This window comes from Cervus elaphus, chromosome 31, assembly GCF_910594005.1.
Source record: "Cervus elaphus chromosome 31, mCerEla1.1, whole genome shotgun sequence".
NCBI lineage: Eukaryota > Metazoa > Chordata > Mammalia > Artiodactyla > Cervidae > Cervus > Cervus elaphus.
Window position 1 is genome coordinate 43,647,894 of NC_057845.1, and position 26,477 is coordinate 43,674,370.

The following is a 26,477-nucleotide window of genomic DNA, read 5'->3' on the forward strand; positions in this document are numbered from 1 at the left end:
GTCTTTCAGAATACATTGATCATCATCAGTTACAATACAAATTTCCATAAAAAAAATGGCAAAGACATTTTTACTGTTGGTTTACTAAAATATCATCTAGTAACTCAAAGTAAGATTATAGGTACAACTCCATAAATTCCACAAGAACAGTATGTGCAAGTGTTTTGCTCAGTTTTATTTTGGGTCAGAAGTAATAATTTTAAAGCAGTTCAAGTTATACAAAGAAGTCAATATTGAAGTTCAATTTTTAGCAGCAGTGACATGAACTAAAAAATTGTTCTGGTAAAACCACAAAACGCCATGCAATTTAAAAATTATCACAGTGTTGACCTAGACAATGCTGAAAAACTGAAAACGGGGCTTAAGGAGATCTAAAATCTGACAGTATGCTAAATCCTATTAAATGCCAAAAAGATGAGGTGGAGTAGGTCATTTTTGAAACTGCAATATCAAACCCTAGCTTTTTTTTTTTTTTTAATAGAAACCATTTTTGGTGATTTGGAGGAGGGCATGGCAACCCACTCCAGTATTCTTGGCTGGAGAATCCCCATGGACAGAGGAGCCTGGCGGGCTGCAGTCCACGGGGTCGCAGAGAGTCAGACACGACTGACACAACGTAGCACAGCACATACAACTGAGAACTTCTGTGTGTGTTTATTCATCCACGGTTCTCCCGGGTTTAAAAGCAAAATAGGAAATGGCCAGAGGATTTCAGAAACATGAAAACAAGACAAATGATGACTAATTCATGGTGCCATGATCACCACTCCCAGGACTGAAATAAAACAGATCTAATATTTTAATTCTCTTCTCTTACAGGGATGACACCAACATCAGAGAGATAAAATGACTTTTAACTGCTGGAGACCCCAATATAAAACACACATTTCCTGGTTCTCACAGTCCATAGGTTTTTTCCAGCATAGTCGTACTGCATCTTTGCTATACTTTTTAGAAAAAGCAGTATGTTACTTTCCCCTTAGAAAGACTATTTGGTTCTGCCTAATATATAGAAGGCACTAAACTAAGGTAGTTTGCTTCCACATCAGAACTTCCTTTAAAATTGACTACTTATCGGGAGCTTCCCTGATAGCTCAGCTGGTAAAGAATTCGAATGCAATGCAGGAGACCCCGGTTCGATTCCTGGGTTGGAAAGATCCTCTGGAGAAGATAGTATAATATAGAAATAACTTGAAAATATATATAACTGGGAGTTTTCTGACCAAAGTTTCCTCTGAACTGATTCACTCTGTAACTGTAACTGCCATTATACAACCTCAGACTCAGAAAAATCCTCCCCACCCCCCTCAGCTCACTCCTGTATTGTTAAATGCAGCCAGGCCAATTCCACTCCGTCCCACCTCCCCCAACAGCTGTCAGATACCAGAAGGATTTAATAGTTCCAACAAAACCATACAAAGCAGTTTATCAGTCACTCCGAAGCTTGGCTTAACGTCAGAGAATCCGTTATCACGCAGTCAGGCTTGGTCATGTTAAGTTGCCAGGTAAAATTAAAAAAAAAAAAATTTAAGATGCTTCTACCCCAAGTTTAAGAACTCATTCCCACAGATGAAATAAATGCTTCTGAACACCATTTTACTCTTGTCCACCAAGTCACTGTATTTACTCCCCAACCCAGGGAGTCATTGGTTACTAAAAGATTATTACTGATTAAGTCCTAGGCCTTAGAAATGATCAGGGCAATTCACATCACAATGTACCGATCGTTAAGGGGATTTGGCTTCCTTCACTAAAGACAATCATCACATTAGCGAATGACCCCTTACCCACAACGATAGAGATAAACGCTGTGTCACTGAGAAGAAAAGCAAATATTTTTCTGAAACCAAAAGGAAACTGTCAACGAATGTTGCTAACCTGTGCCCTCGGGCTACTCCATTCCCTATAACGGCAGCCAGAACTGAGTTTCCCTAAACCCATGCGCGGCCGCTTGGCAGCTTCCATCTGATGGGAAGCCCCCTGAGGGGCACAACCCCGTCAAGGAAAGGCTGCACCCGCCGGGTTCTACCTCCATGCCCGGGGCTGCTTCTCACCATTTCCAGGTGAGTACCGGGGCCATCGGGGTGTCCGCTGCCCGGGGCCGGACTGGCCCTGCCCTCCGGGGTCTTCCGTTCACTGTTGCGCTTCAGGCCGCCGGAGTCGCCTCGGGCCCCGGTGTCCCGACGCCGCCGCTGCCGGCTCCACAGGTACAGGGCACCCGCTCCTAGCAGCAGGGGCGCCCCGACCGCCAGCGCCAGCTGCCATCTCGGCAGGCCCCCGGTGCCCGGGCCCGAAGTCGCACTGCTGCCGCCCACCCCATTCCCGGAACCGGGTCCAGCCGCGGCGACCATTGCCGCCTCCACAGGCTTAGAGGCGGCCATAACGAGTGTCCTCCGCCACCGCCTCCTTGCTGGTCGCTGGAGCCACAGTCACCAGGTAGCGTCCCAAGGAAAACGGGAGAGAGGGAGGGAAGGAAATCAGTGAGCGAACAAGCACGCTAGGCAGCAAGAGCGGACGACAGAAAAGGGCCAGAGGTCACCGGAAGCCCAAGGCATGCCGGGCCAGACCTAGCTGTCCTTTTTCCCTTCTCAAAAAGGGAGGGGGGCAGGGAGAAAAGAGGAGTGGAAAATCACTTCCGGGTCAAGGTAAACTGGGCGTGATGTGAACGTCCCAGGCAGCCCTTTTTTTTTTAATCCTTTCGTACCGCTGCTGATCGTAAGACTAACTTCTGGGGTCCGGGGCCTCCGGTGATAGCCGATGCCGCTCCCTACGCCTTCAGTAAAGGAGGGCCGAGGGCCCTCTGAGCTAGCGAAGCGGAGGAAGGGCGCATAAACAGCGGGTTAAAGTGCTCGGGTGAGCAGAGGAAGCTTCAGGCTCTTAAGCTGCGCTAAGAATGGGCGGGAGTAACACAGGAGTTTTGAAGATTATTGGCTGGCAGGAGTGGTGGGCGGGGCATAGGCCGAGCTGCCTAGTTCATTGGTGGAAATTGGACCCCTCGTTTTCCCGTTACCGCCACGTTGGCGCTGCCTAGAGCCCGGCGGCCGTTAGCTCGGCTGTCTGTGCGCGTGTCCCGGGAAACCATAGGGTTGGAAGGACTTTTAAAGATGTGGGAGGAAAGCCAAAAGCTGAAGATAGCCCGATATCACCGGTCTTCTTAGCTCTACCATGGTCAGATTTTAGTCTGGAAGAATTTGAGGTTATTGAGGGCAACGGCGGGTGGCAGAAATCAGACACTGGAAATCTAGGTTGGCTCCAGTTGAAACAGCTTGAACGGGGTCCCTGCGACTTACCTTCTGCACCAATTACGAGAGCGATGACGTCTGGGTGTTACGAGGTTCTCGAAGTGAGTGGGTAGAAATGAGAAGACCCAGAGTGCCCATCTTTCCTGTACGTATTTGTGTCATACCGGATTTCACTTGACACCCCAGCCCACACCTCGCTCTTTGGAGCCTCCGCGCCCTCCCCAGTGCTCTGATCCACCCACTGTCATGCCATGTTCCCAAGTAGAAATTTCAGCTTTATGTGTCTAATAGCTTTGTCAAGTCCTGTCACCGTGTTCTGCACCAAATTTCTTAAAATACAAAAATTTTCTTTGCAAGAAGTTTAGAATTCAAAGTATTTGCGAGAATAAAAGACAAGTATTAATAGAAAACCAGAGTCCAGAACTATGGCTCTCCATTTCACGTATGCTGATCTGCAGACCCTCATAATAAAAATTTACAAATGAAGATTTTGCTTTTGGGTACAAGGCGAGGATTTTCGACACAGCGAAAATATGTATGTGCAGACTATAGCGGCTGCATAAAGATTGAAAGGAAATAATTTATTAAATGGTACCAAAATAGACTGAATGGCCTAATTTGAAAGTCAGGATAATTGCTTTTCTCTTGCTTCATATGGGTTCCTATTGGTACATTGCTTTCAGGCTGTAGAGTTCCTTAGCAACAGGCTAAAAAGATGAGCTAAAAATAATAGCAGTAGAATTGATCAAGTAGTGATTGTTGCAGGCAATGACTTCTCTCACTTCCTGATTCCCAACCCCCAAGGCAAGTCCTTGGTCCCTTAAAGTAATGTTTCCCTAGCCTTTTCAGAACAAAGTTAGGCTCTCTCTTTCTTGAAATTTCCATTTTTCTGCAGCCTCAGGGGATTGTAGAATGCTAATAATTACAAATTATTGGTAGGAACTAAAACATTTAAAAATTTTAAAGGAAACTTATTTATTGGAATAGGCAGTGGATTGGTATAGTTGCAATCAAAAGTTACAAAAGTTACTGTGAGGTCTCCTTTCTACCCTTTTCACAGCCACCTGGTTCCCTCCAAAGACAATGTTAACATTGAAACATTTTATTTAAGTAGCTATTATTTATCTAAAGAGTTGGTTTTATTTTTAAGATTGGCATCAGTAAATGAATTTGTCCTTGTTACTTTTTTACCTTGTTAAACATGTAATTTCCACTCCCTAGCCTCTTCATCTCTTCCCTCCCATTTTCTCCATTTCCTAATTGAATATAATGTGAAACTGAGTAGAAGTGTCACTACCTTTGTGACCTCACTGAACTGATGCATGCATTTCTAAGCTGTGAAATACTGAAAACAGGTTATATGTTAAAGAGTTAATTAGATGGTATTTAAGGTCTTTTTAGTGTAATGTTTGTTGCAAGATAGTAGACACTCAATGCTTAGTTCTCTGTTTCTCTAAATTTTAAAGGAGAGAAGTAAAAGAATTATGTTACTTTTTTAAAAAATTGAAGTTTTATGTATGTGAACAGATATTTTCTTGCTAGATTAAAGGAACTCAATAGACGAAACTCTCTTTACTTCTGTGGTCTGTGTCTTAGGAGGCATTTGAATGAGGCTGAACATCTAATAGTGTGGGATGCAAAACACTTGCGTTCTTAATCTAGATTTTAATACTACTAGGCTGTGGGTGTGACCGGACACCTGCTTTCTTATGATGTAACCAGTGGATTAGATGATTCCTAAAGCTGCTTCTGGGCTTCCCTGGTGGCTCAGACGGTTAAGAATCTGCCTGCAATGGGGGAGACCTGGGTTTGATCCCTGGGTTGAGAAGATCCCCTGGAGAAAGGAACAGCTGCCCACTCCCGTATTCTGGCCTGGAGAATTCTGTTGAACAGAGGAGACTGGCGGCTGTAGTCCATGGGGTCACAAAGAGTTGGACATGATGAAGCAACTTACACTTTCAAAGCTTCTTTTGGGGTTTTCCTGGTGGCTCAGAGGTAAACAATTCTCCTGCAATGCAGGAGGTGTTCGATTCTTGGGCTGGGAAGATCCCCTGGAGGAGGAAATGACAACCCACTCCAGTATTCTTGCTGGGGAAAATCCCATGGACTCATGAGCCTAGCGGGTTACAGTCCATGGGATCTCAAAAGAGTAGTTAACGACTTAGTGACTAAAGCTTCTCATAGCTTTAACTTTGTATAATTCTATCCTTCCAATTGTCATTGCCGTATGAAAGGCTTTTTGATTGGTAAAGTTAGTGGAAAGCTGGTTGGTTGATGGCCAAACCTTCTAATGAGACCACAAACGTGCTTGTTTTAGGCATACATCTAGCTTGATTCTCTTTCAACTCTTCCTTAGGTTTCCATTCTTTGTTTTTCTTCACTGAAAAATTACTTGAAAGAATTGTTTATATTTGTTAGCTTAACCTATTTATCATTCATTTCATCCAAAATCTCTTATAAGCAGTTTCTAACTTTATTACTAGTCTGAAACTGCTTTAGAGGTCACAAGTTATTGTTTTTAGTTTTCATATGATTTTACTGGATACCATGGGTCATTCTCTATTTGAAATGTTGTTTTCCCTGGCTTTCAGGAGAGTCAGTTCAGTTCAGTCACTCAGTTGTGTCCAACACTTTACGACCCCATGGACTGCAGCACACCAGGCTTCCCTGTCTATCACCAGTTCCTGAAGCTTGCTCAAACTCGTCCATCGCGTCAGTGATGCCATCCAACCATCTCATCCTCTGTCATCCCCTTCTTCTCCTGCCTTCAATCTTTCCCAGTGTCAGGGTCTTTTCCAATAAGTCAGTTCTTCACATCAGGTGGCCAAAGTACTGGAGCTTCAGCTTCAGCATCAGTCCTTCCAGTGAACACCCAGGACTGACTTCCTTTTGGTTGGACTGGTTGCATCTCCTTGCAGTCCAAGTGACTGTCAAGAGTCTTCTCCAATACCACAGTTCAAAAGCATCAATTCTTCTGTGCTCAGCTTTCTTTATAGTCCAACTCTCACATCCATACATGACTACTGGAAAAACCATAGCTTTAACTAGAAGGACCTTTGTTGGAAAAATAATGTCTCTGCTTTTTAATATGCTGTCTGGGTTGGTCTCTTCATGAGACTAAATTCTTCTCTTCCTTTTACTGACAAACCTCTAGATATATATTGCCCAATAAAACTTTCTGTGATGTTGGAAATGTTTTCTATCTCTGATATCCAATATGGTAGCCATTTGAAATGTGTTTAGTACAACTAAATTTTTCATTTTAATTTAAATTGATGTGGTTAATAGCTCCTACTATGGACAGCGCACCTATAGATCTTCCTCAAGTGTGAGAATCCGTAAAAATATATCCTCTTCTTTATCTGCATTAGTAACCGATGTACATCTCATTGCTTCAACTTCAGAGGTTATCTGAAGATAATCTCTATCCTCACATCTGGTATGACTTATCTCTTCACCTCTAGCCCTGTAATTTCCTACTGTTTACTGAGCAGCTTTACCTGGATGCCTCATTTTTTAAAAAAATATAACACATTCTCTTGCTCCTCATTCTCTTCCTTTGTGTAATCCTTTTTTTCTCATAACATCTCTATTGTCTTACTGGTTACTCATACTTGAAACCTTAGACATTTGTCTGCTGATTGTTGGTAATATCTTTCTGATATTTTTCTTCCTCTCTGTGCTCTTTGCCACTTCCAGCTCAAATATGTGAAAACACTTAAAAGGATGTCTGACACATAGTATATGCTCAATAAATAGTGTCTTCCCTTCTTCCTCTATTTTTTCCCATTACCTTCATCTTTCCTGTATGCTGTATTAGCTTCCCTGTTTGTAGTACCTCTCCCGGGTGCCACTTTGCAGCTTGATACTAGATTATTCTTCCCAAAGTGTAACTCCAATTTCATTCTCTAGCTCTTAGACTTTCAAGATTGCTCCACTTCCTATAAATGTCTCTACCCACCCCCACCTCCTTTCTCACACTTCTGTCTGTTTCCTTGGTCCACATTCTTAGCACAAGTGTTTGAAATTATTTATTTAGGACATAAGCTCCATACCAGTAGAAACTTTGTTCATCTTTTACTTCTAGAGCCCAATAAATAGTCAGTGTTAATGACTGATTTTATGTGTCAACCTGGCCACAAGGTGCCCAGGTATATGGTCAAACATTATTCTGGGTGCTTCTGAGAGGGTTGGGTTTTTGGCTGTTGTTGTTGGTGATGAAATTAACATTTGAATCAATTTTACTGAATGAAGCAGATTGCCTTCCCTAATCAGTTGAAGACCTGAATAGAAAAAAAGATTGACCTTTCGTTGCGCAAGAGGGAACTTCAGTGTTCCCTTCAGCTGGGACTTTGATCTTTTCTGCTTTTGGGCTTGAACTGAAGCATTGGCTCTTTTGGGGTCTTGAACTTGCCAGCTTTCACACTGGAATTTATACCGTCAGTTCTCTTGGGTTTCTGGTTGTTGACTGCAGATCTTGGGACTTCTCAGCCTCTATAATTGCATGAATCTGTTCCTTTTTATAAATTTCTGGTTCTGTTTCTCTGGAAAGCCCCAAGAAGTACCTATATATTTTGGTTCTAGGGTAGAGTACTGCTGTAACAAATATCAAAAATGTGAAAGTGACTTTGGAATTGTGTGATGGGTAAAGGCTGAAAGAGTTTTGAGGCATGTGCTAGAAAAGGCTGAGATTACTATGAAGATACTGTTGATAGATATGAGGACATTAAAGGTGTTTTTGGTGAGGGCTCAGAAAGAAAAGAGGCAAACAGGAGACAAAACTTCCATCTTACAGAAATACATGAATAGTCTTGGAATGTTGGTAGAAATATGAATGATAAAGGCCATTCCAGTGAGGTCTCAAGTAGAAATGAGGGAAAGGTTATTGGAAATTGGAGCAAAGAGATCCTTCTTGTAAAGCATCCAAAAAAACTTGGCTCAATTGTGTCCCAGTGTTTTGTAAAAGTTAGAAGTGTGAGTGATGATTGGATATTTAGCAGAGGAGATTTCTAAGCAAAATATTGAAGTACTACAAAATATTGAAGGACTACCAAGTGTGCCTTGGGTAGTCCTTACTGATTATAGTAAAATGTAAGAGAAGCAAGATGAATTGAAAAAGAAACTTTAAATAAAAAGGAACTAGGAGATTTGGAAAATTCTGAGCCTTCTGCAAAAAGAGAGAGAGAGAGAACCTTATTCTGAAGCGAACACTAGGATGTGGCCAAAAGATCATTTGATAGATCTTTAGTACAACTTATGGACTTAATTGTCAATATCAGCAGAAACCAGGAATAGAAACAGGATTTCATCAACAGAAACACTGCCAGCTGGAACTAAAGAGGACCCCCCCCCCAAATTAGGATGGAATGAAGGCTGTTGTAGTTTGGGGCTTTTACAGGATAGGACCACACAGTTATTCAGCTGTGAACCTGCTTTATGTTCAGGAAAAAGGAAGAATGCCGAGAGCTGTTCAGATAGCAGGGCTGCCACTCCTACCGCAGATCCCGGGGGCAGGGCCACCAGGATGCGTCTGCCCAGTGCCTTAGAGACAGGACCGCACTTGCAGAGAGCTTCACGAGCACGGCCACCTTTTCCTCCAGGCTGTGGAGGCGACGCTGCCACCCCTGTGGGCCTGGAGGGCAGAGTGTCAAACCGAAGAGGCTTATTACTGAGCTTTAAGATACAATGTCAATGTATGACAAAACCCACTGAAAAAATAAATTAATTAATTAAGAAAAATAAAAAAATAAAATAAAAAAAAAACAATGCAATTTGCTTTGCTAAATTGGGGCTTGCTAGGGACCCATCAGCCCTTCTTTCCTAGTTTTCCCCTTTTGGAATGGGCATATCTGTAATATGCCTGTCACTGTGCACTTCAGCCTTGATCAGTGTGGGGGTTAGAGGTGCTGCCCCCACCCTGTGCAGATGAACATCTGAAAATGACTTTACTGTTGGCTCTCCCTCCGCGGGTGTGGTTCTGCATCCACAGATTCAACTACCTCTGAAGAGTTGTGCTATGCTGAGTCACTCAGTCACGTCCAACTCTTTGCTACCCTATGGACTGTAGCCAGCCAGTCTCTGTCCAACGGGATTCTCTAGGCAAGAATACTGGAGTGGATTGCCATGCCCTCCTCCAGGGGATCTTCCCACCCCAGGAATCAAACCCAAGTCTCTTGCACTGCAAGCATATTCTTTACTATCTGAGCCATCAGGGAAGCCCAAGAATACTGGAGTGGGTAGCCTATCCCTTCTCCAGGGGATCTTTCCAATCCAGGAATTGAACTGGGGTTTCTGCATTGCAGACGGATTCATTACAGCTGAGTTGTCAGGGAAGCACCATAGTGTTACACATATTTATTGAAAAAAAACCCATGTGTAAGTGGACCTTCACAGTTCAGAACTCTTTTGTTCAAGGGCCGTTTATATTTTGGAAGCATGTAACATGTCTGGTTTTACAAGTTCATAACTGGAGAGGAATTTTTGCCTCAGGATAATTCATGTCTCAAGACCCACCCATACCTGATTTATATGATATTGAAGTGAAACTTTGGACCTTAGATTTCTGAGTGGATGCTCGAATGAGTTAACTTTGGGGGCTATTGGGATGGAATTAATGTATTTTGCATGTGAGAAGGATGTGAATTTTGGATGAGAAGGACATTAGTCTGGGAGAGATGGCTTGTTGTTCAGTCACTCAGTTATGCCTGACTCTTTGCAAACCCATGAACTGCAGCATGCCAGGCTTCCCTGTCCTTCACCATCTCCCAGAGTTAGCTCAAACTCATGTCCATCACGTTGGTGATGCCATCCAACCATCTCATCCTCTGTCATCCCCTTCTCCTCCTGCGTTCAGTCTTTCCCAGCATCAGGGTCTTTTCTAAAGAGCTGGCTCTTCACATCAGGTGGCCCAAGTATTGGAGCTTCAGCTTCAGCATCAGTCCTACCAATGAATATTCAGGGTTGATTTCTGTTAGGATTGACTGGTTTGATCTCCTTTCAGTCCATGCGACTCTTAAAAGTGTTCTCCAACACACCACATTTTGAAAGCATCAATTCTACAGCCTTCTTTATGGTCCATCTCTCACATCCATACATGAATACTGGAAAAACCATAGCTTTGACTATACAGACCTTTGTCAGAAGAGTAATGTCTCTGCTTTTTAATATGCTGTCTAGGTCGGTCACAGTTTTTCTTCCAAGGAACTAGTGTCTTTTAATTTCATGGCTGCAATCACCATCTGCAGTGATTTTGGAGCCCAAAAAAGTAAAGTCTGACACTGTTTCTACTGTTTCCCCGTCTATTTCCCATGAAGTGATGGGACTGGATGCCATGATCTTAGTTTTTTGAACGTCGAGTTTTAAGGCAGCTTTTTCTCTCTTTTTCACCCTCATCAAGAGACTCTTTAGTTCCTCTCCGCTTTCTGCCATTAGGGTGGTGTCATCTGCATATCTGAGGTTATCGGTACTAGACTGCTATAATCAAATGTGCTAGACTTGTTGGGTTAATGGACAGAAATTTATTTCTTATAGTTCTGTAAGCTGGGAAGGCTAAGATCAAGGTTCTGGCTAGTTAGGTTTCTGGTGAGGGCTCTATTCCTGGCTTGCAGGTGTCAGCCTTCTTGCTGTGTCCTCAGGTGATTTTCTCTCTTTCGTTCTTCTTTGGTTCTTTTTCTTCCTTTTTTCCTCACTCTTGCCCTTACTCCATCCTTCCCTTCCTTGCTCTTTTCTTTCTCTCTTTGTTTTTTTTCTCAAGGTGGGGAAAGGTGCAAGCTCTTTAGTGTCTCTCCTTATAAGGACACTAATCCCAGTGGACCAGGGCCCCACTCTCATGACCTCATCTAATTTTAATTACATCCCAAAGGCCCCACTTCCAAATATATCACATTGGGGGTTAGGGCTCAATATATGATTGAGGGGGGCTATTCAGTATAGAGCAGGCACTCAATATAAGAGGCACTCAGTAAAGATTTTTTAAAGTAAACTATATTAAAGGACATCAAAGATAGAGAAAGTAGTGTTCAAGATTGAGTAGGTAGAATGTACCTTTACTTAAGACAATACTGAGTATCTACTATATGCAGGCTTTCCTTCACAAACCTAAAATACTTTTTGGAAACTTTCTAAAACATATCTCTTTCCTACTTGTTTTTAAGAATTGTATTTGTCCTCCTTCATCAACTAGACAATAAGCATCTCAGATCAGGGTATATATCTGATTTACTTTGTGTTTTATATAGTGCCTAATACAGTGTCTGCTCTAATGCTATGTGTCAGAACAAAGGAATATGTTTTCTCTGTTTACTTTGGCTTACACAAAAGTTTATGGTTCTTCTTCACAATTACCACATTGCCATAATTTTTTTGTTTTCATGTGTGTTCCCCATACTCAATTTTGAGTTTGTGAAGGATGGGGACCGTTAATCTAATCATCTTTGTACTCCCACATCTATTATGGGGTTGGGCATATAATGATTATTTGTTAACATTTAGCTACTGAACGTGATACCTGAAATATGGTCAGTGCTGAATAAAGAGTTAATGAAGTATTTGTTGGACAGTTTCCTTGTTACTGCTCTGTCTCCATTCCTGTTGCCAGCATTGATGGTCTGGTGCCACATTGCTGGTCAAGATCACTGGTAGAGCTGGGAAACCAACTCAATTGCTGCAACTGCTGCCATCACCAGAAATTGTCTGCTTCCATCACCATGATCATCATAGCTATTAGTTCCCAGTCCCAAGCTTGCTGTATTCACTACTGCCTCCTCCACCACCGCAGTTCCTTTCCCTGGGATCTCATTAATTTGTCCCTCATATTCTACTCTATACAGAAGGCCTTGTTTCTTCTGAGCCCTCATGCTATTAATTTTTCTCCACTCTTAATGGTTTCTGCCTTATTCAGCTTCCATCAGAGCATCAGTTGAGTGGGTGGTACTACTTTACTTCTCAGGGGGAATGTCACTTTAATGATTCAATCAAGTAGTTGCTTTTTTTGCTGTCAAAGGAAGCCTCTGTATTATCTTCAGGGAACAATCTGAGGAACAATCTGCAACAGCCTTAGATCTTCTCCTTACCTGTGACTGTTAGCTCATATTTATACTTTGTGCACTCATTTGCCACCTTTCTGCCCACTCACACAGATTCCTAAGATCTTTCCATCCTCATCAACTTAGTTCATTGCCGCCCACAAGAATTTATGTCATTTGCAAATATAGAAATATTTCTTTGTACTTTATCAAAGGTATTGCATATAGGTTATACTAATTGTGCCTTGTGCAAGGAAGCTGGAGGAAGTGGAGGCTGAGATTCAGCCTGCACGTTGTTCATCCCAGTCTCGTGTCAGACTGTGGCTAGGAAAAAGGTATTCCTTTTTCTGATTTGCATGAAGATGCTGGCCCATCACCAAGTGATGGGCCTGCGGTGGAGTAGCTACCCATATTCTAATTCATTCCTGTTAGACTAGTAACCCTTGTTATGCAGACCTGCTCTTATCATTGGTCTGGTACTGAACCTGAGATCCTCTGTGCTACACTCACCTGTCTTTACCTTTTGTTGTTTTTCCTAACCAGTGGGAAATTGCCTCAATTCCAATAATGAGGAGGAGACTCAATTTTGTTAAATTATGAAAAAATGTAAAACCATAAAAATAGTTTATATATCTGTGTTCCAGTTAGCTATTGCTGCTCGACAGACTGTCCCAAGTGGTGGTGGTTTCTGCTGTTCTCTGCTAAGTCTCTTCACCCCTGTCCAACTCTTTGTGACCCTATGGAGCATAGCCTGCCAGGTTCCTCTGTCCATGGGATTTTCCAGGCAGGAATACTGGAGTGGGTTGCCTTGCCCTCCTCCAGGATCTCTTCCTGACCTAGGGCTCGAACCTGGATCACTTATGTCTCCTGCTTTGGCAGGTGGGTTCATCACTAGCGACACCTAGGGAGCCTGGTAGTGGTTTAAAACAAGTATTTTATTATATCTCACAATTTTGTTGCTCAGGAATTTGGGCAAGGCTTGATTGATTCTTCTCTTCTGCTGGTGTCAACAGAATGTACTCTCCTGGTGGATGGGCAGGTCTGGAGGGTTCCAGGCAGCTTCCCTCAGTATCTGACACCTTGGTGAAGATGGCATGGAGACTGGACTCCTTTGAGACTCTCAAGTGGAGCACCTCCCTGTGGTCTTTCAGCGTAGGAGTCAGGGTCGTCAGACTTCTGTGGCGTCTCATGGTTCCCTGCGAGTGTGTCCGAAGAGTTGCAGGCAGAAGTTGCAAAGCTTTCCAAAACTTCACTTCTACTGCATTTTGTGGGTCAGGCATGTTAGTAAGACCAGCACAGACTCATGGGGAAGTGAATTAGACTGCAACTCTCAATGGAAGAAGTAGCAAAAAGTTGCAGTTATTTTTAATATACCATGATCTTCTTACCCAGATTTAACCAAAGTTGTATTTTGCCCTATCTACCTGTGATCCAATTAGAAAACATTTTCATTATAGAACCTTGATAAAGATCATCTGAAAGTCTAAATAAACATCATATCTAAGAGTGAAACATCAGTAGTAGTCTTTTTGAAGTTAAGAGCCAGTCAAGTTTTTTAGGTGTATTACATGTTACTGAAGGTGTTAATAAGACAAATAAAAGAATAGTGGAAAGGAAGAAGTAACTTTTTATTATTCACAGACAATATGTCTCCATATTGAAAATCTATAATCTAGATCTAAAAAAACAGCTCAGCAACACTGTGGATAGAAGGATAGCACTGTTCTTAGCCTGATTACTTGAGCTTTCTGGACTATTGACTGTTTTGTGATTCTCTGATTCTTAAATCTAGCAGATGGCCTTTTACTTCCTTCTTCCTTCAGCATAGACAACTCACAGTTGGTTGTGTGACCCCACCCCTTCCACTTGGGGGTGGGGGGACATCTTGTATCTGTTGTAGAGTTGTCCATGGATGATTTCATGTAGAGGTTGCTCTATTGGTTTTTCTGTGGGGATTCAAAGATATTGAAAAGCTATGCTATCTTTATTATATTCCAAGAATACCTGTAGTTTAATAGCATTTTGATCTAGTCGCTACCCATTTAGAGAACTTTTTCTTGGTAGCAGTAATTTTTCATTTTACTTTTACAATGAAATAATTATAGAAGCTGCAAATAAATGTATATGGAGGTCTCATGTACCTTTCACCCCCACCGTTCCCAGCATCGACAACTTTCATAACTATAGGGCAATATCAAAATCAGGAAATTGACATAGATATAATCTGGAGAGCTTATTCAGATTTCACCAGCAATACACACACAGAACTCGGTGAAATTTTAACACATGTATAGCTTTGTGTAACTACCACTGTTTTTTATAGAGAGACAGATTGATTGACTGATTTTAGGATTGGTTCACATGACTGGGCAAGCTGGTATGTCCAAAATCTGCAGGGTGGGCTCACAGGCTAGAGACCCCGGAGGAGGCCGTGCTGTAGTTGAAGCCTAGAGGCAGTCTGCTGGCACAGTCACCTCCTGCTCTGAGTTCAGTCTTCTGTTCTGTTCAGGCCATCAACTATTTGGATGAGACTTACCACAGAATGGAGATCAATCTACTTTACTCAAAGTCCATTGATTTAATTTTAAATCTCATCCAAAAAACACTCTTCAGAATATATTTTTGAAGAAGAAACATCTAGAATAATTTTTGACCAAATATCTGGGCACCATGGGTTAGCCAAGTTGATAAATAAAATTAACCATCACACTATATTATATTTTGGTTTTGTCACCAAATATTTTATTCTGAGAGGTTGCTTGTGTCATTAAATCCTATGATTTTTTTAATGACTGCATAGAATTCCATCATATGAGTATGTCATAATTTATTAGCCTGATCGTCAATTCTATTCTTAAGATAGTTCCACATTATTGCTGTTTAAAATAATGTTATGGTAAACAAATATCCTTTGTATGAACATCTGATTATATACTTAGAATACTTAGAAGTGAAATTTTTTAGTCAAGGGATGAGAATATTTTTTAAAGCTTCTTAATAAACCTTGCAATATTTCTTTCCAGAAAAGCTGTGTTCAGACTAATAGTATACGGCAGTTGATCCTCAGAAGAGATTGTTCTAGAGCTTCATTAAAGTTTTTCTTTTAAATATTCTGAAGACTTCCCATTGTCGATTGACTCAAATTTTAATTTTTCCAATTTATTTTTCTAAATGTCTTAAGTATTTTGTCATAATTTCTGTTAAATGTTTGGTGACCCACTTCTTTATTTTACATTGCAAAATTTGACCCTATTAAGAAGTGAGACTCACAGAGGCTTCCCTGGAAATCCAGTGGTTAAAACTCCGCGCTTCCACTGCAGGGGCACGGGTCCAATCCCCGGCCTGGGAACTAAGATCCCATGTGCTACTCGGTGTGGGAAAAGAAAAAAACAGAAGTCAGGCTCACAGGAGTCTAATTCCCCCAGTTCTTCTCTGGAGCACTTTTTATGGGGAGGCTTGTGGACACAAGAGGAGGTGCTAAGGCATTGCCCTTATGCTCTGTGAAGTTGCAGTTAATAACTGGGAGGAAGTCTTTTCCGAAGTATGACACATTGGTGAGCTGAACTGATAAAATTTTTTACAAAGTGGTAAATTTTAACAGATAGTGTGTTTAATCTTTTATAGAGTAATAGGTGCTCAGAGATCAAAGAGATCTTGAGAAATCATACAATCAATAATACTCTTGGAGACAAAGCCGCAGAGATTCCATCTCTGGCAGATGAGAATTAATGCTGTCTCTCAAGGTCTCTTGTGAAACAGGTGAGGTACTGTTTTTTAAAAACCTATTACAACATCTAAAAACTTAGACTATCATAAAGTCTCATTAGCCAAAGTCCTGCAGAACTTAATGATGCTTAATGCCAAAGTAACTGGATATTTATACAACCAATATTCTAGTAGGCAAAACTCTGAAAACATACCTTCTTTCCCTCATATATGTTTTTGCATCAACAGTTGAATCCTTTTAAAATAGTTTTCATTATGTAAATTGCAAAACTTTGTAGAATAAAAAAATCATGATGTACCTTCATATATATGCTTTAGGACACTTGGTTAGGCAACAATCAATATCTTTTGATACCCTTGGTATCAAAAGGGTTGCACATTTCAAAGTGTAACTGGATAAGAATCATGGAAATGGATGATATTAGGATATGTTGCATGCAAAAGAGCATTCTGATAATCAGGACATTAATAGAACACAGCATGCAGTGTCAAGTAGTCAAGCACTGCTCTCTGGCAAGTGAAAACTGTCTCAAAACCATTGATGTACTAAAAAAAAAAAAAAAGTAGCAGCTTAACTCTGTACATAGCATTTCTTTCCCAGAGTGAAACTGGCTTGGAAAACTTGAAAGCAGTGTAATGAATAATTCTCCCTTTTAACTCTCAAGAATAAAAAGAAAAAATGAACTAAAAATAAATTAATAGGTAGGGGCTATGGAGAATGAAATAAATAAAGGGAGTGAAATGAAATAACAAAAGGAAATAAAAGAAGAATGAAATAAAAGCAAAATCATCTTTTCATTACTGTGGTCTTCCGAAGCAACGAATGTGAAAGAGGGCACCGCAAAGCCACTTCATTTTTACGAAGGCCAAGGATCATGGTCACTTGGGCACCCTTTATGTCTGATCCCTTTATGAGAACACACACACTACTAGTGTCCTACCCTCTATGAGAAGATAATTCCTTTCACAATAAGTACAAGAAAAATTTAAAAATGCACACTCAAACTGTCTAGAAAACTGCAGCCGTCTCAGCCACTTGGCACTGTGTGAACACTGGTGTGGCAAGGCAGCGCGTTAGAGCAGGGTCAAGAGTGCGGCTCCCTCTGGCCCCGTGGTCCTGGAGGCATCTCCCCAAGGCAGGCGTCCAAACCTCTGCCCGGTCACGCTGGCAGCTGGGCTCGCAGAGCGCTGCATGGCTTCCTCTGGGGCCCTCGCTTCCAGGACAGGACGACGAGCGGTTCTCCCCCAGCTGCTGAGACTTGACATTTGCTGAGGCTCCTTTGTGGTGCTAGGTTTGTCGTAAGAACTTTAGGACAGGCAGAGTGGAGAACCATCTTTCTCTCTCATTTTTAAAGAAATGGGCTTAACTGGGGGGAGTGGGGCAGGGAGGAAATGGAGATGGACTAATTTCATATAGTGTAGGCCAAATAGTTTTTCTTTTGGTGGTAAATTTATCTGTTACTTCGGGAAAATTTTTTGGCCACGTTGTTTGAAGAGTTGTCTTTCCTTCCTGCCCTGGGCAGTTCCAGAAAATACCCCCAGGTTTGCTGGCTTACTGAAAAACTCACAGGGCTCAGCATGTAGCTGTGCTCATAGCTAAGATTTATAACAGTGAAAAGAGACACAGCAAAATCAGCAAAGTGGACATGTGCCTAGGTCAAGTCTAGAGGAAACGGATCTCGGGCCTCCAGAAGTCCTTTCCTAGTGGGTCACACACCGTGTGCTTACTTCCCCCAGCAACGAGTGGTAACTACATGTGCCAGCTGCTGCTCCCAGGGAAGCTCACTGGTGCCTCAGAACCCAAGGCTTTTCCTGGATGCTGGCCATGGAGGCATGCACCGCCTGGCATGTACCAAAACTCCAGACTTTCACGAGAAAGGCAGTTGCTCAGTATAAATCACGTTGGTTGTATAAGCAGTTTAGGCCACTCTTATCCGTTAGGGAAAGTTTGTTTGTTTGTTTTCTCTCTTTTTAAACTGAGTATAGTTAATTGATAGTATTGTGTTAGTTTCTGATATATAGCAAATTGATTTAGTTTTGTGTATATCTATATTTTAAAATTTATTTTTATTGAAGTCTAGTTGATTTACAGTATTATATTAATTACTGCTGTATAGCAAAGTGACTTAGGTGTGTGTGTGTGTGTGTGTGTGTGTATATATGTATATATATATATGTATATATATATATCCTTTTTCATATTGTTTTCCCTTATGGTTCATTGCAGGATATTGGATATAGTTTCCTGTGCTATATAGTAGGGCCTTGTTCATTCACTCTATATATAGCAGTTTGCATCTCCTACTCCCAGACTCCCAGTCCCGTCACCCCCTGCCCCTGCTCTGGCAACCGCAAGTCTCTTCTCTGCGTCTGTGACTCTGCTTCTGTTTGTGAATAAATTCATTCTCATCATATTTGAGATTCTACATATGAGTGTTATGATATGGTATTTGTCTTTCCCTTTCTGACTTATTCACTTAGTACAATAATCTCTAGGTCCATCTGTGTAGCTGCAAATGGCATTATTTTGTGCTTTTTCTGACTGAGTAATATTCCATTGTATATATACACCACATCTTTATCCATTCATCTGTCAACTGACAGGTTGTTTCCATGTCTTGGCTCTTGTAAACAGCTCTGCTCTGAACAGAAGGCTACATTTATCTTTTTGAATTATAGTTTTGTCTGGATATATTTTCAGATGGAGAAGGAAGTGGCAACCCACTCCAGTATTCTTGCCTGGACAATCCCAGGGACAGAGAAGCCTGGTGGGCTGCCGTCTATGGGGTCGCACAGAGTCGGACACAACTGAAGCGACTTAGCAGCAGCAGCATATGCCCAGAAGTGGGATTGCTGGATCATATGGCAACTCTAGTTTTAGTTTTTGGAGGAACCTCCATATTGTTTTCCATAATGGCTGCACCAATTTGTGATCCCACCAACAGTGTAGGAGGGTTCCAGTTAGGGAAAGTTTTACATCACTACAGAGGATGGGTGGCCAGCCAAGTTCCCAGATACCAGGTAAGGGCCAACCTTGCAAGGAGTCCTTTCTAAGGATAGGCAGCATCAGACTACTGTGTTACCTTTTTTTTCTGCAGCATCCACCTTCTTGGTCAAGGCATTTTTAGAGCAAAATTATTATCTGTAGGACCCATGCAGTAGGATGAAAGCATCCTGCAATATTGACTCTTCATTATGGCCCTCCAGGGATCCTGGATTTAGCCAATTTAAACAAATCCTATTAAAAATAAAGGTCAGTCTTAGAAAGCTAGGTGGCTTTCTCCTTAAGTTTTTATATTAACCTTTTCTTAACCTGGCCTGAGCCATCAATTTAGGCACAACACAATTCTGGTACGTTGAGGTGGTCCATGATAGTCAAGGTACACATGTAAGAAATAAATTCCAGAGAGCACCCTTGGAAACAAAAAGTGTGTGCTTGTTAAGTCATACCAGCGCAGGCACACATTAGTCAGGCGAAACAGGTTAACGGGGCCTCCAGGGCGGCTTCCCACTGTGAGTCCTTAGCGCTTAGGGCTTTCTGTCCGGTCCAGATAATTCAGTTGAGTTCCTAGTTTATTTATTTAGACGGCACCATGCAGCATTGGGATCTTAGTTCCCCACCTGGGGTTGAACCCGTGCCCTCTGCAGTGGAAGCTCGAAGTCCTAACCACTGGACCGCCAGGAATGTCCCAAGTCCCTAGATTTGGAAGCATTGCCAGGAGGCAGGCAGTTTCAATCAGTTTTGCTTGTCTTTGATGTCAGTTAATTTGCTTCATGAGTGGGGACAACATCTACAGGTGTTCTTCCTGGAAACGCAGAAGCTGAGGACATTCCCTGCTGTGTCATAGTCAGCATGTTAGGTGTGATCATAGGCTCAGCAGTCTGTCTGCATCCAAGACCTCAAAGCATCTTGTGAAGGCAATATTGGCATTCAGAAGCAGTTCTTTCTCTCTCTCTCTCTCCGGCTGTGCCAGGAGAGTTACGGGATCTTAGTTCCCTGAACAGGGATTGAATTCTAGGCCCTGGAAGGGAAAGCACAGAGTCCTAACCACTGGACTGCCAGAGAATTCCCCCAGGAGCAGTTCTGAAAGACAGCAGTTATAGAAAGTAGAAATCATTGATGCCCACCTATCCCTGCATCTCACAGGTGTTGGCGTTTTGTTTTTTTCTGTTATCACTTAATCAGTATGTCTCATGCAGTCATCTTAACTTTACATTTTTTCCCAATCATTTTTTCTTCTGATCTAGACTTTTCAGCAGGAAGGGTTTGGAATAAGGAGAGTGTTGAGAATTTAGCTAAGCTACTCCATGCTCTTGTGTCTCGACATCCATTTTGTTTGGCCAACGGGCCAGCAGTGACCTGAAACTGACAGAAGCCCCCTTAGGTAAACCCATGCCCTAGACGGCAGCTCACAGAATCACAAGGAAGTGTAAGTTCCCGATACGACTTCCTCAAAGGCCCTTGCAATCAACGGTCTCCCCTGCTTCCCAGTGCCGCCTTACACTCTCTTGCTGCTGCTGCAGCTGCTAAGTCACTTCAGTCGTGTCCGACTCTGTGTGACCCCATAGACAGCAGCCCACCAGGCTCCCCCGTCCCTGGGATTCTCCAGGCGAGAACACTGGAGTGGGTTGCCATTTCCTCCTCCAATGCATGAAAGTGAAAAGTGAAAGTGAAGTCGCTCAGTCATGCCCGACTCTTAGTGACCCCATAGACCACAGCCTACCAGGCTCCTCTGTCCATGGGATTTTCCAGGCAAGAGTACTGGAGTGGGGTGCCATGGCCTTCTCCGTACACTTTCCTAGATAAGACCAATAAGACCTTCATGGGACTTATCAAAACACTGCTCTTTTGGTTTGAACTGACCAATCTGGCCTTAACCTGGGGATTGCAAAGCACTCTACCCTATAGACTCATAAAAACATGTTCCGCAGGCCCTGCTTCTCTCCGTCTGCACTCTGCCTTGACCTACCCATGGGACCTCTCAAGGCATGCCAGGTACTTCCTCCAGGATCTGTAAGTATTTAATTTTTCTCTATTTTAATTTCTCTTGTGATCTGTTGTTGAAGTGCGGCTCACAACTGACACCCTGAACTCCACCTAATAAGTGTTAAATTAATTAATTCAAACAGAGGAATAGATGGATTTACATAGAAAAACATTTTTAATAAACTTAACCAGAAAGACACATCATGTTCAGGAACTTGTAGGACAAAATCCTGAATTTTCAAGTTTGCACAATGTGATTTACATAACCCCAATCCCTATCTACTGATCATTTATTTGGTAAATAGCCTGGAGAAGCTCAATCTCTGTTTGGGGATTTAATACTAAAAATTCCTAACCAAGAAAGAAAGGTGAGTGAATTAGAATCAGGTTACCAGTCCACTGTTGTCAATTTCCAGTAATGTTATTAGTAAAACCCAAACACAAGTCAATAACTGTGAGATATCCTTGGGAAGGGGGGTGAGAACCCTATCTTTTAGGAGTGGATGGAGAGTATCACTCCCCGTAATATGCTGTCTCCCAACTTGGAGTTTTGACAGGAATCACAAGTTTCTTATGATTAATCATCTCAGATGCAATTAGTCCCTACATTAGATAGAGTTACTAGCATCTTGGTTTCAGATGGTCCCGTCAGAGAACAAACCCTTTCCCATGGGCATCTGCAAGTGACCCATGGGGTTCAGTAAGCATCCATAATGTCTTTATAGTTTATGGCCCCACAAGGTGGAAGGGGAGGATGCCTTACATCTCCCAGAGCCTGAATTCTATTCACTGAGCCTATGTCTGCTCTCAGAAGTTGGAGCAGTCTATCGCAATCATTACATGACATTGCATGCATGTTCAGTCACTCAGTTGTGTCCAACACTGCAACCTCCATGGAGCCGCCAGGCTCCTCTGTCCATGGGATTTCCCAGGCAAGAATATTGAAATGTGCTGCTGTTTCCTCCTCCAGGGGATCTTCCCGACCCAGGGATTGAACCCACATCTCCTGTGGCTCCTGCATTGGCAAGGCAGATTCTTTACCACTGAGCCAACTGGCAAGCCCCTCAGCCTACCGTTGCTGCTGCTGATGCTGCTAAGTCGCGTCAGTCGTGTCCGACTCTGTGCGACCCCATAGATGGCAGCCCACCAGGCTCCCCCGTCCCTGGGATTCTCCAGGCAAGAACACTGGAGTGGGTTGCCATTTCCTTCTCTAATGCATGAAAGTGCAAAGGGAAAGTGAAGTTGCTCAGTCGTGTCCGACTCTTAGTGACCCCATGGACTGCAGCCTACCAGGCTCCTCCGTCCATGGGATTTTCCAGGCAAGAGTACTGGAGTGGGTTAGGTCCAGGTAAATGGGATCTCTGAATCCAGGACTCCAAAAAGGACTTTTTTTCTTTAGCAGCAGCAGAGCCAAGAGACGATTGGGCCAGACAGTGAGGTTCCAAGTCCCTTTTATCCTGCCAAACTTAAAGTTCAAATTGACCCATTCAAAAATATGCACATTAGGCTGGAAAATCATCAGCCTCTAAGAATTAGACATCTGATTTTGCAAGAACTTATTAGCAAATTAAAACCTGACTTTTAAAACTCAAAAGTAGATTTTCCTATAGGGATTTTCTCTCCTTTTATGTTGTCTACCTTTCTCATAGGCTCCAACAGGCAAAAATCTTAGCAAAAATAATCAGTTGTGAGATTTTAATAGCCAGCATTTAAATTTTAACCCATCCACCAGCAGCAAAAAGCAAGGATTTTATGTTCTACCAACACCTTTTATTGGGGAGCTTTCCCTGATTGGGATAATCCCTCTAACATACATGAAATTATAGGCATATAGTATTTTAATCAGTTTTTGTCATACATCCAGAAGTAGTAGCCACACACAAAAAAGTCATTTTTTAAAAAAGTCTCTCCCATTCTTTCTCTCTCCCTCTTTCTTTTTTTCATTGCAAGTTTGTACAACCCCCTCAACACTTTTCAGGACTGGCAGTACAGCTGCTGAGAAATCCCAGCTGGAATGTAAGGGGCTGCTATACCAGAGGACAGAGTATTGCTTTTCCCTTCTCCTTTATTTCTGGTTTATCTGAAGCTTGCTTTAGCCTTGGCACTGACAATCTTTTCCCCTCCCACTGGGAGAAAAGAACAAAACCCTGAGGCATCATCCAGTTTGCAATTGCAATTTTTAATCTTGTCACTTTAGCTACCATTGCCAAAAGCAATCAAGACATTCAATGATTCTCCTGGAGTTGCATGTATCATTTTGAAATTCCATAGGTAATGTTTACCTTTCACAACAGACATCATCTCTGCTGATGTTTCATACCACAGATGACTAGGTAGCCAGTTTGCATCAAAAGTTTATCATTGTGTCCCCTTCATCCTTTTTCCAGACACTGCTTAGCCACATTTCAGTGAGTTGGGGTTGTTTTAGTGAATCCCACTTTTGACACCAGCTGCCAGCCCCCAGTTCAGGGATTTGCTGGAATAATCCCCAAGACTTGTCACTTCGTTGTACTTATGGATAAAATTTATTACACTGAGAGGATATAGAATCAGAAAGGGAAAGACATACTGGGTGAAGTCTGAAGGATACCAAGAATAAGCCTCCAAAATTCCCTTTCCATTTCACTCCCGTAAAATGTGCTTAATTTTACCAGCAATAAGTTGTGGTAACATGTGTGAAACATTGTTCAAAGGCTCATTAAAGACTTAATGCCCAGGGTTTTTACTGGGTAATGGTCATGTAGGCAGCTTCCTGTGATTCGTTTCACAGGAAGTCTGTGGTCCTCGAAAGTTCTTGTGTTAAAGCTTGACCCTCATTTTGTACTTGGAGATGGGGCCTTTTGGAAGATAAGTAGATCCTGAGGGTGGAGTCTCGGGAATGGGATTAGTTCCTTTGTGATAATTTTATATGTCAGTTTTACTGGCTATGGGGGTACCTACACTAAACATTATTTGGGGGGATATCTGTGAGGATGTTTCTAGATTAGCATTTGAATCAGTGGGCTCGGTAAAGTAAATTGGCCATTGTGGGTGGGCATCAATCAATTGAGGACTGGCATAGAACAGAAGGCAAATGAAGGTGAAAGTCACCCTTTTTTCTTTCCTCACTGCTTGAACTGAGCTATCTCATCTCATCTTCTCTGTGCTTGGACTGGGACTTATAGCCTTGCTTTCCATGGAGGCCCTTGGACTTAGACTGAATTACACCACTTACTTTCTTGGGTCTCCAGCTAGCAGACTGGCAGATTGTGGGGTTTCCCAGTCTATAATTGCATGAACCAATTCATATATATATACACACACACACATATAAGCACATACCTTTTTTCTGCACGTTTCCAATATTTGAATTGTTTTTGCCTGTAAGGCATTAAGGACTTCCCAGGTGGCAGTAGTAGTAAAGAAACTGCCTGTCAAGACAGGAGATGCAAGAGACTCAGGTTCAGTTCCTGAGCTGGGAAAATACCCTGGAGTAGGAAATGGCAACCCACTCCAGTATTCTTGCCTGGAAAAATCCCATGGACAGAGGAGCCTGGGGGACTGTAGTCCACAGGGTCACGAATAGTTGGATACGACTGAGTGACTGGGCACATAAGGTGTTAAGGGGAGAGCTCCCTGGTGGCTGAGCTGGTAAAGAATCCGCCTGCAATGCAGGAGACCCTGGGTCAGGAAGATCCCCTGGAGAAGGGATAGGCCACCCACTCCGGTGTTTTTGGGCTTCCCTGGTGACTCAGTTGGTAAATAATTCACCTGCAAAAAAAAAAAAAAAAAAAAAAGAATTCACCTGCAATGTGGGAGACCTGGGTTCAATCCCTTGGTTGGGAAGATCCCCTGGAGAAGGGAAAGGCTACCCACTCCAGTATTGGCCTGGAGAATTCCATGGATTGTATAGTCCATGGGGTCACAAAGAGTTGGACTTGACTGAGTGACTTTCACCCTCAGAAGTGCAAGAGACAGATATTATTCAAAGAGATTTTAAGATAAAGTCCTATTTCCTTTTCCCTACAATACTTTGAAATGATTAGATATCTGCTCTGGGTTCTCCACCCCCTGCCCAGATTTTTTTTTTTTCCCCAGAAATTGGAAGAAAGCACAGTTTTGTCTTAAGAGAAACAGAAAAAAAGAAGTCCATCCATAGTCATTTTTTGTGGACAGACCTGGTTCTATTTCCCCAAAGAAAATTATCTGATTTCTTTCTTTAATAACAGAGACAACCAACAATGATGACATAGAATTATATATTTTCCTTTCTCATCTGGGTCACTGAGAAGTCAGGCTTCCCCCATTCTTTAATGAAAATATTACAAAGTAACAAGCATGAACCCTATAATTTAAAGCAAAAAATAAAAATATAAGCCATCTTGTGCATTGGTTACTTTCCCTTAGTAAGGTAAGTTGTAGAATAGTACTCTAGGAACATTGGTTAGAGTTAAGTCAATTTTTACAGCTCAAGGAAGAAACTTTATATGGAAAATGTCCAAGAATGCTTCTATTTAAAAATATAAGATTTGTTAAAAATTTCTTGGAATCCTGGCAGAACAGTGGAGAGAACCTGGACTTACTTCTTGCTTCAAACTTGGCTATGCTGCTCAGAAGTAATTTCACCTTGGGAAAGTGATGATCTATGAATTAAATTTCCTCATCTATAAAAATGTGATGAAAATACGCCAAGCACTGGGTTGTTAATAATGAAAATAACATATGTAAGACACTTGACTCCATCCCTGGCACAAAGTAGGGGCTCAATAAATGTAATATTCTTCTTACCTTGGGGAAGAAAAAGCCTACTGAGAGACAGGGACTCTAATGTTCATAGAAGCTCTATAAATAACAGCCCCAAATGGAAACAACCCAAATATGACAGCCCCAAAAGACCATTGATAGTAGACTGAATTTTTAAAAAGTTGGATAATCATACTATACAATACTATGTAGCATGAACTACTCATAAACAGTAAACTATAAACATAAACTATAAACTATAAACATAAACATAAACTATAAACATAAACTGTAAACGCAAGGATAAATCTCACTAACACAATGTTAAGTGACACAGAATAATACATACTATATAAGTCCATTGAAAGGTCAGAAACAGGCAAATTAATCTACAGTGATAGAGGTCAGGAATCTTAACCTTTTGGAGGGAGATGAGATTAGAATGGGGAAAGAGGGAGACTGCCAGGGTACTGGAAATGTTGCCTTCACCTGCATAGTTGTGGTCATTAGAGGGGTATACGTATGTACAAATTCATCAGACTGTATACTTAAGATTTGCACATTGCATATGTATATCCTTTACCTTTGTACATGTATAAATAGCACATCAAAAAAAAAACAAAACCTTCTTTTTGCCCCAGGAGCTAGATTTTATATCAGTATCAAATTTATTTATTAGGACAATCTCTGGCTCTAGATATGACATGCCAGTAGCCGGCTATCTTGCAGGCTGCAGTCTGTCCCTTGTAAGTGGCCCCGTTTTAGAGCTGGCCTGGA

General features: G+C 42.0%; 2 protein-coding genes across 7 annotated transcripts in view; one reads left to right on the forward strand and one right to left on the reverse strand.

The window, feature by feature from the left end:
• TOMM70 (translocase of outer mitochondrial membrane 70) overlaps positions 1-2,711 on the reverse strand; it is a 33,764-nt gene extending 31,053 nt beyond the window's left edge. Inside the window, exon 1 of the mRNA XM_043892697.1 lies at positions 2,055-2,711. Coding sequence (XP_043748632.1) covers positions 2,055-2,381 — 327 coding nt within the window. The 5' untranslated portion in view covers positions 2,382-2,711. The remainder of the gene's footprint in view (positions 1-2,054) is intronic.
• Positions 2,712-2,715: 4 nt separating this feature from the next.
• The window catches only part of LNP1 (leukemia NUP98 fusion partner 1), a 38,995-nt gene continuing 15,233 nt past the window's right edge, over positions 2,716-26,477 (forward strand). Inside the window, exons 1-2 of one of the 6 annotated variants that reach the window (XM_043892698.1) lie at positions 2,716-2,853; positions 20,924-21,005. The gene's annotated coding sequence lies outside the window, so the exon portion shown is untranslated. Of the gene's footprint in view, positions 2,854-2,923; positions 3,388-7,038; positions 7,049-17,204; positions 17,284-20,923; positions 21,006-26,477 lie in introns of those variants that run through there. The other 5 variants (XM_043892704.1, XM_043892702.1, XM_043892703.1 and 2 more) reach the window with 5 other exon arrangements.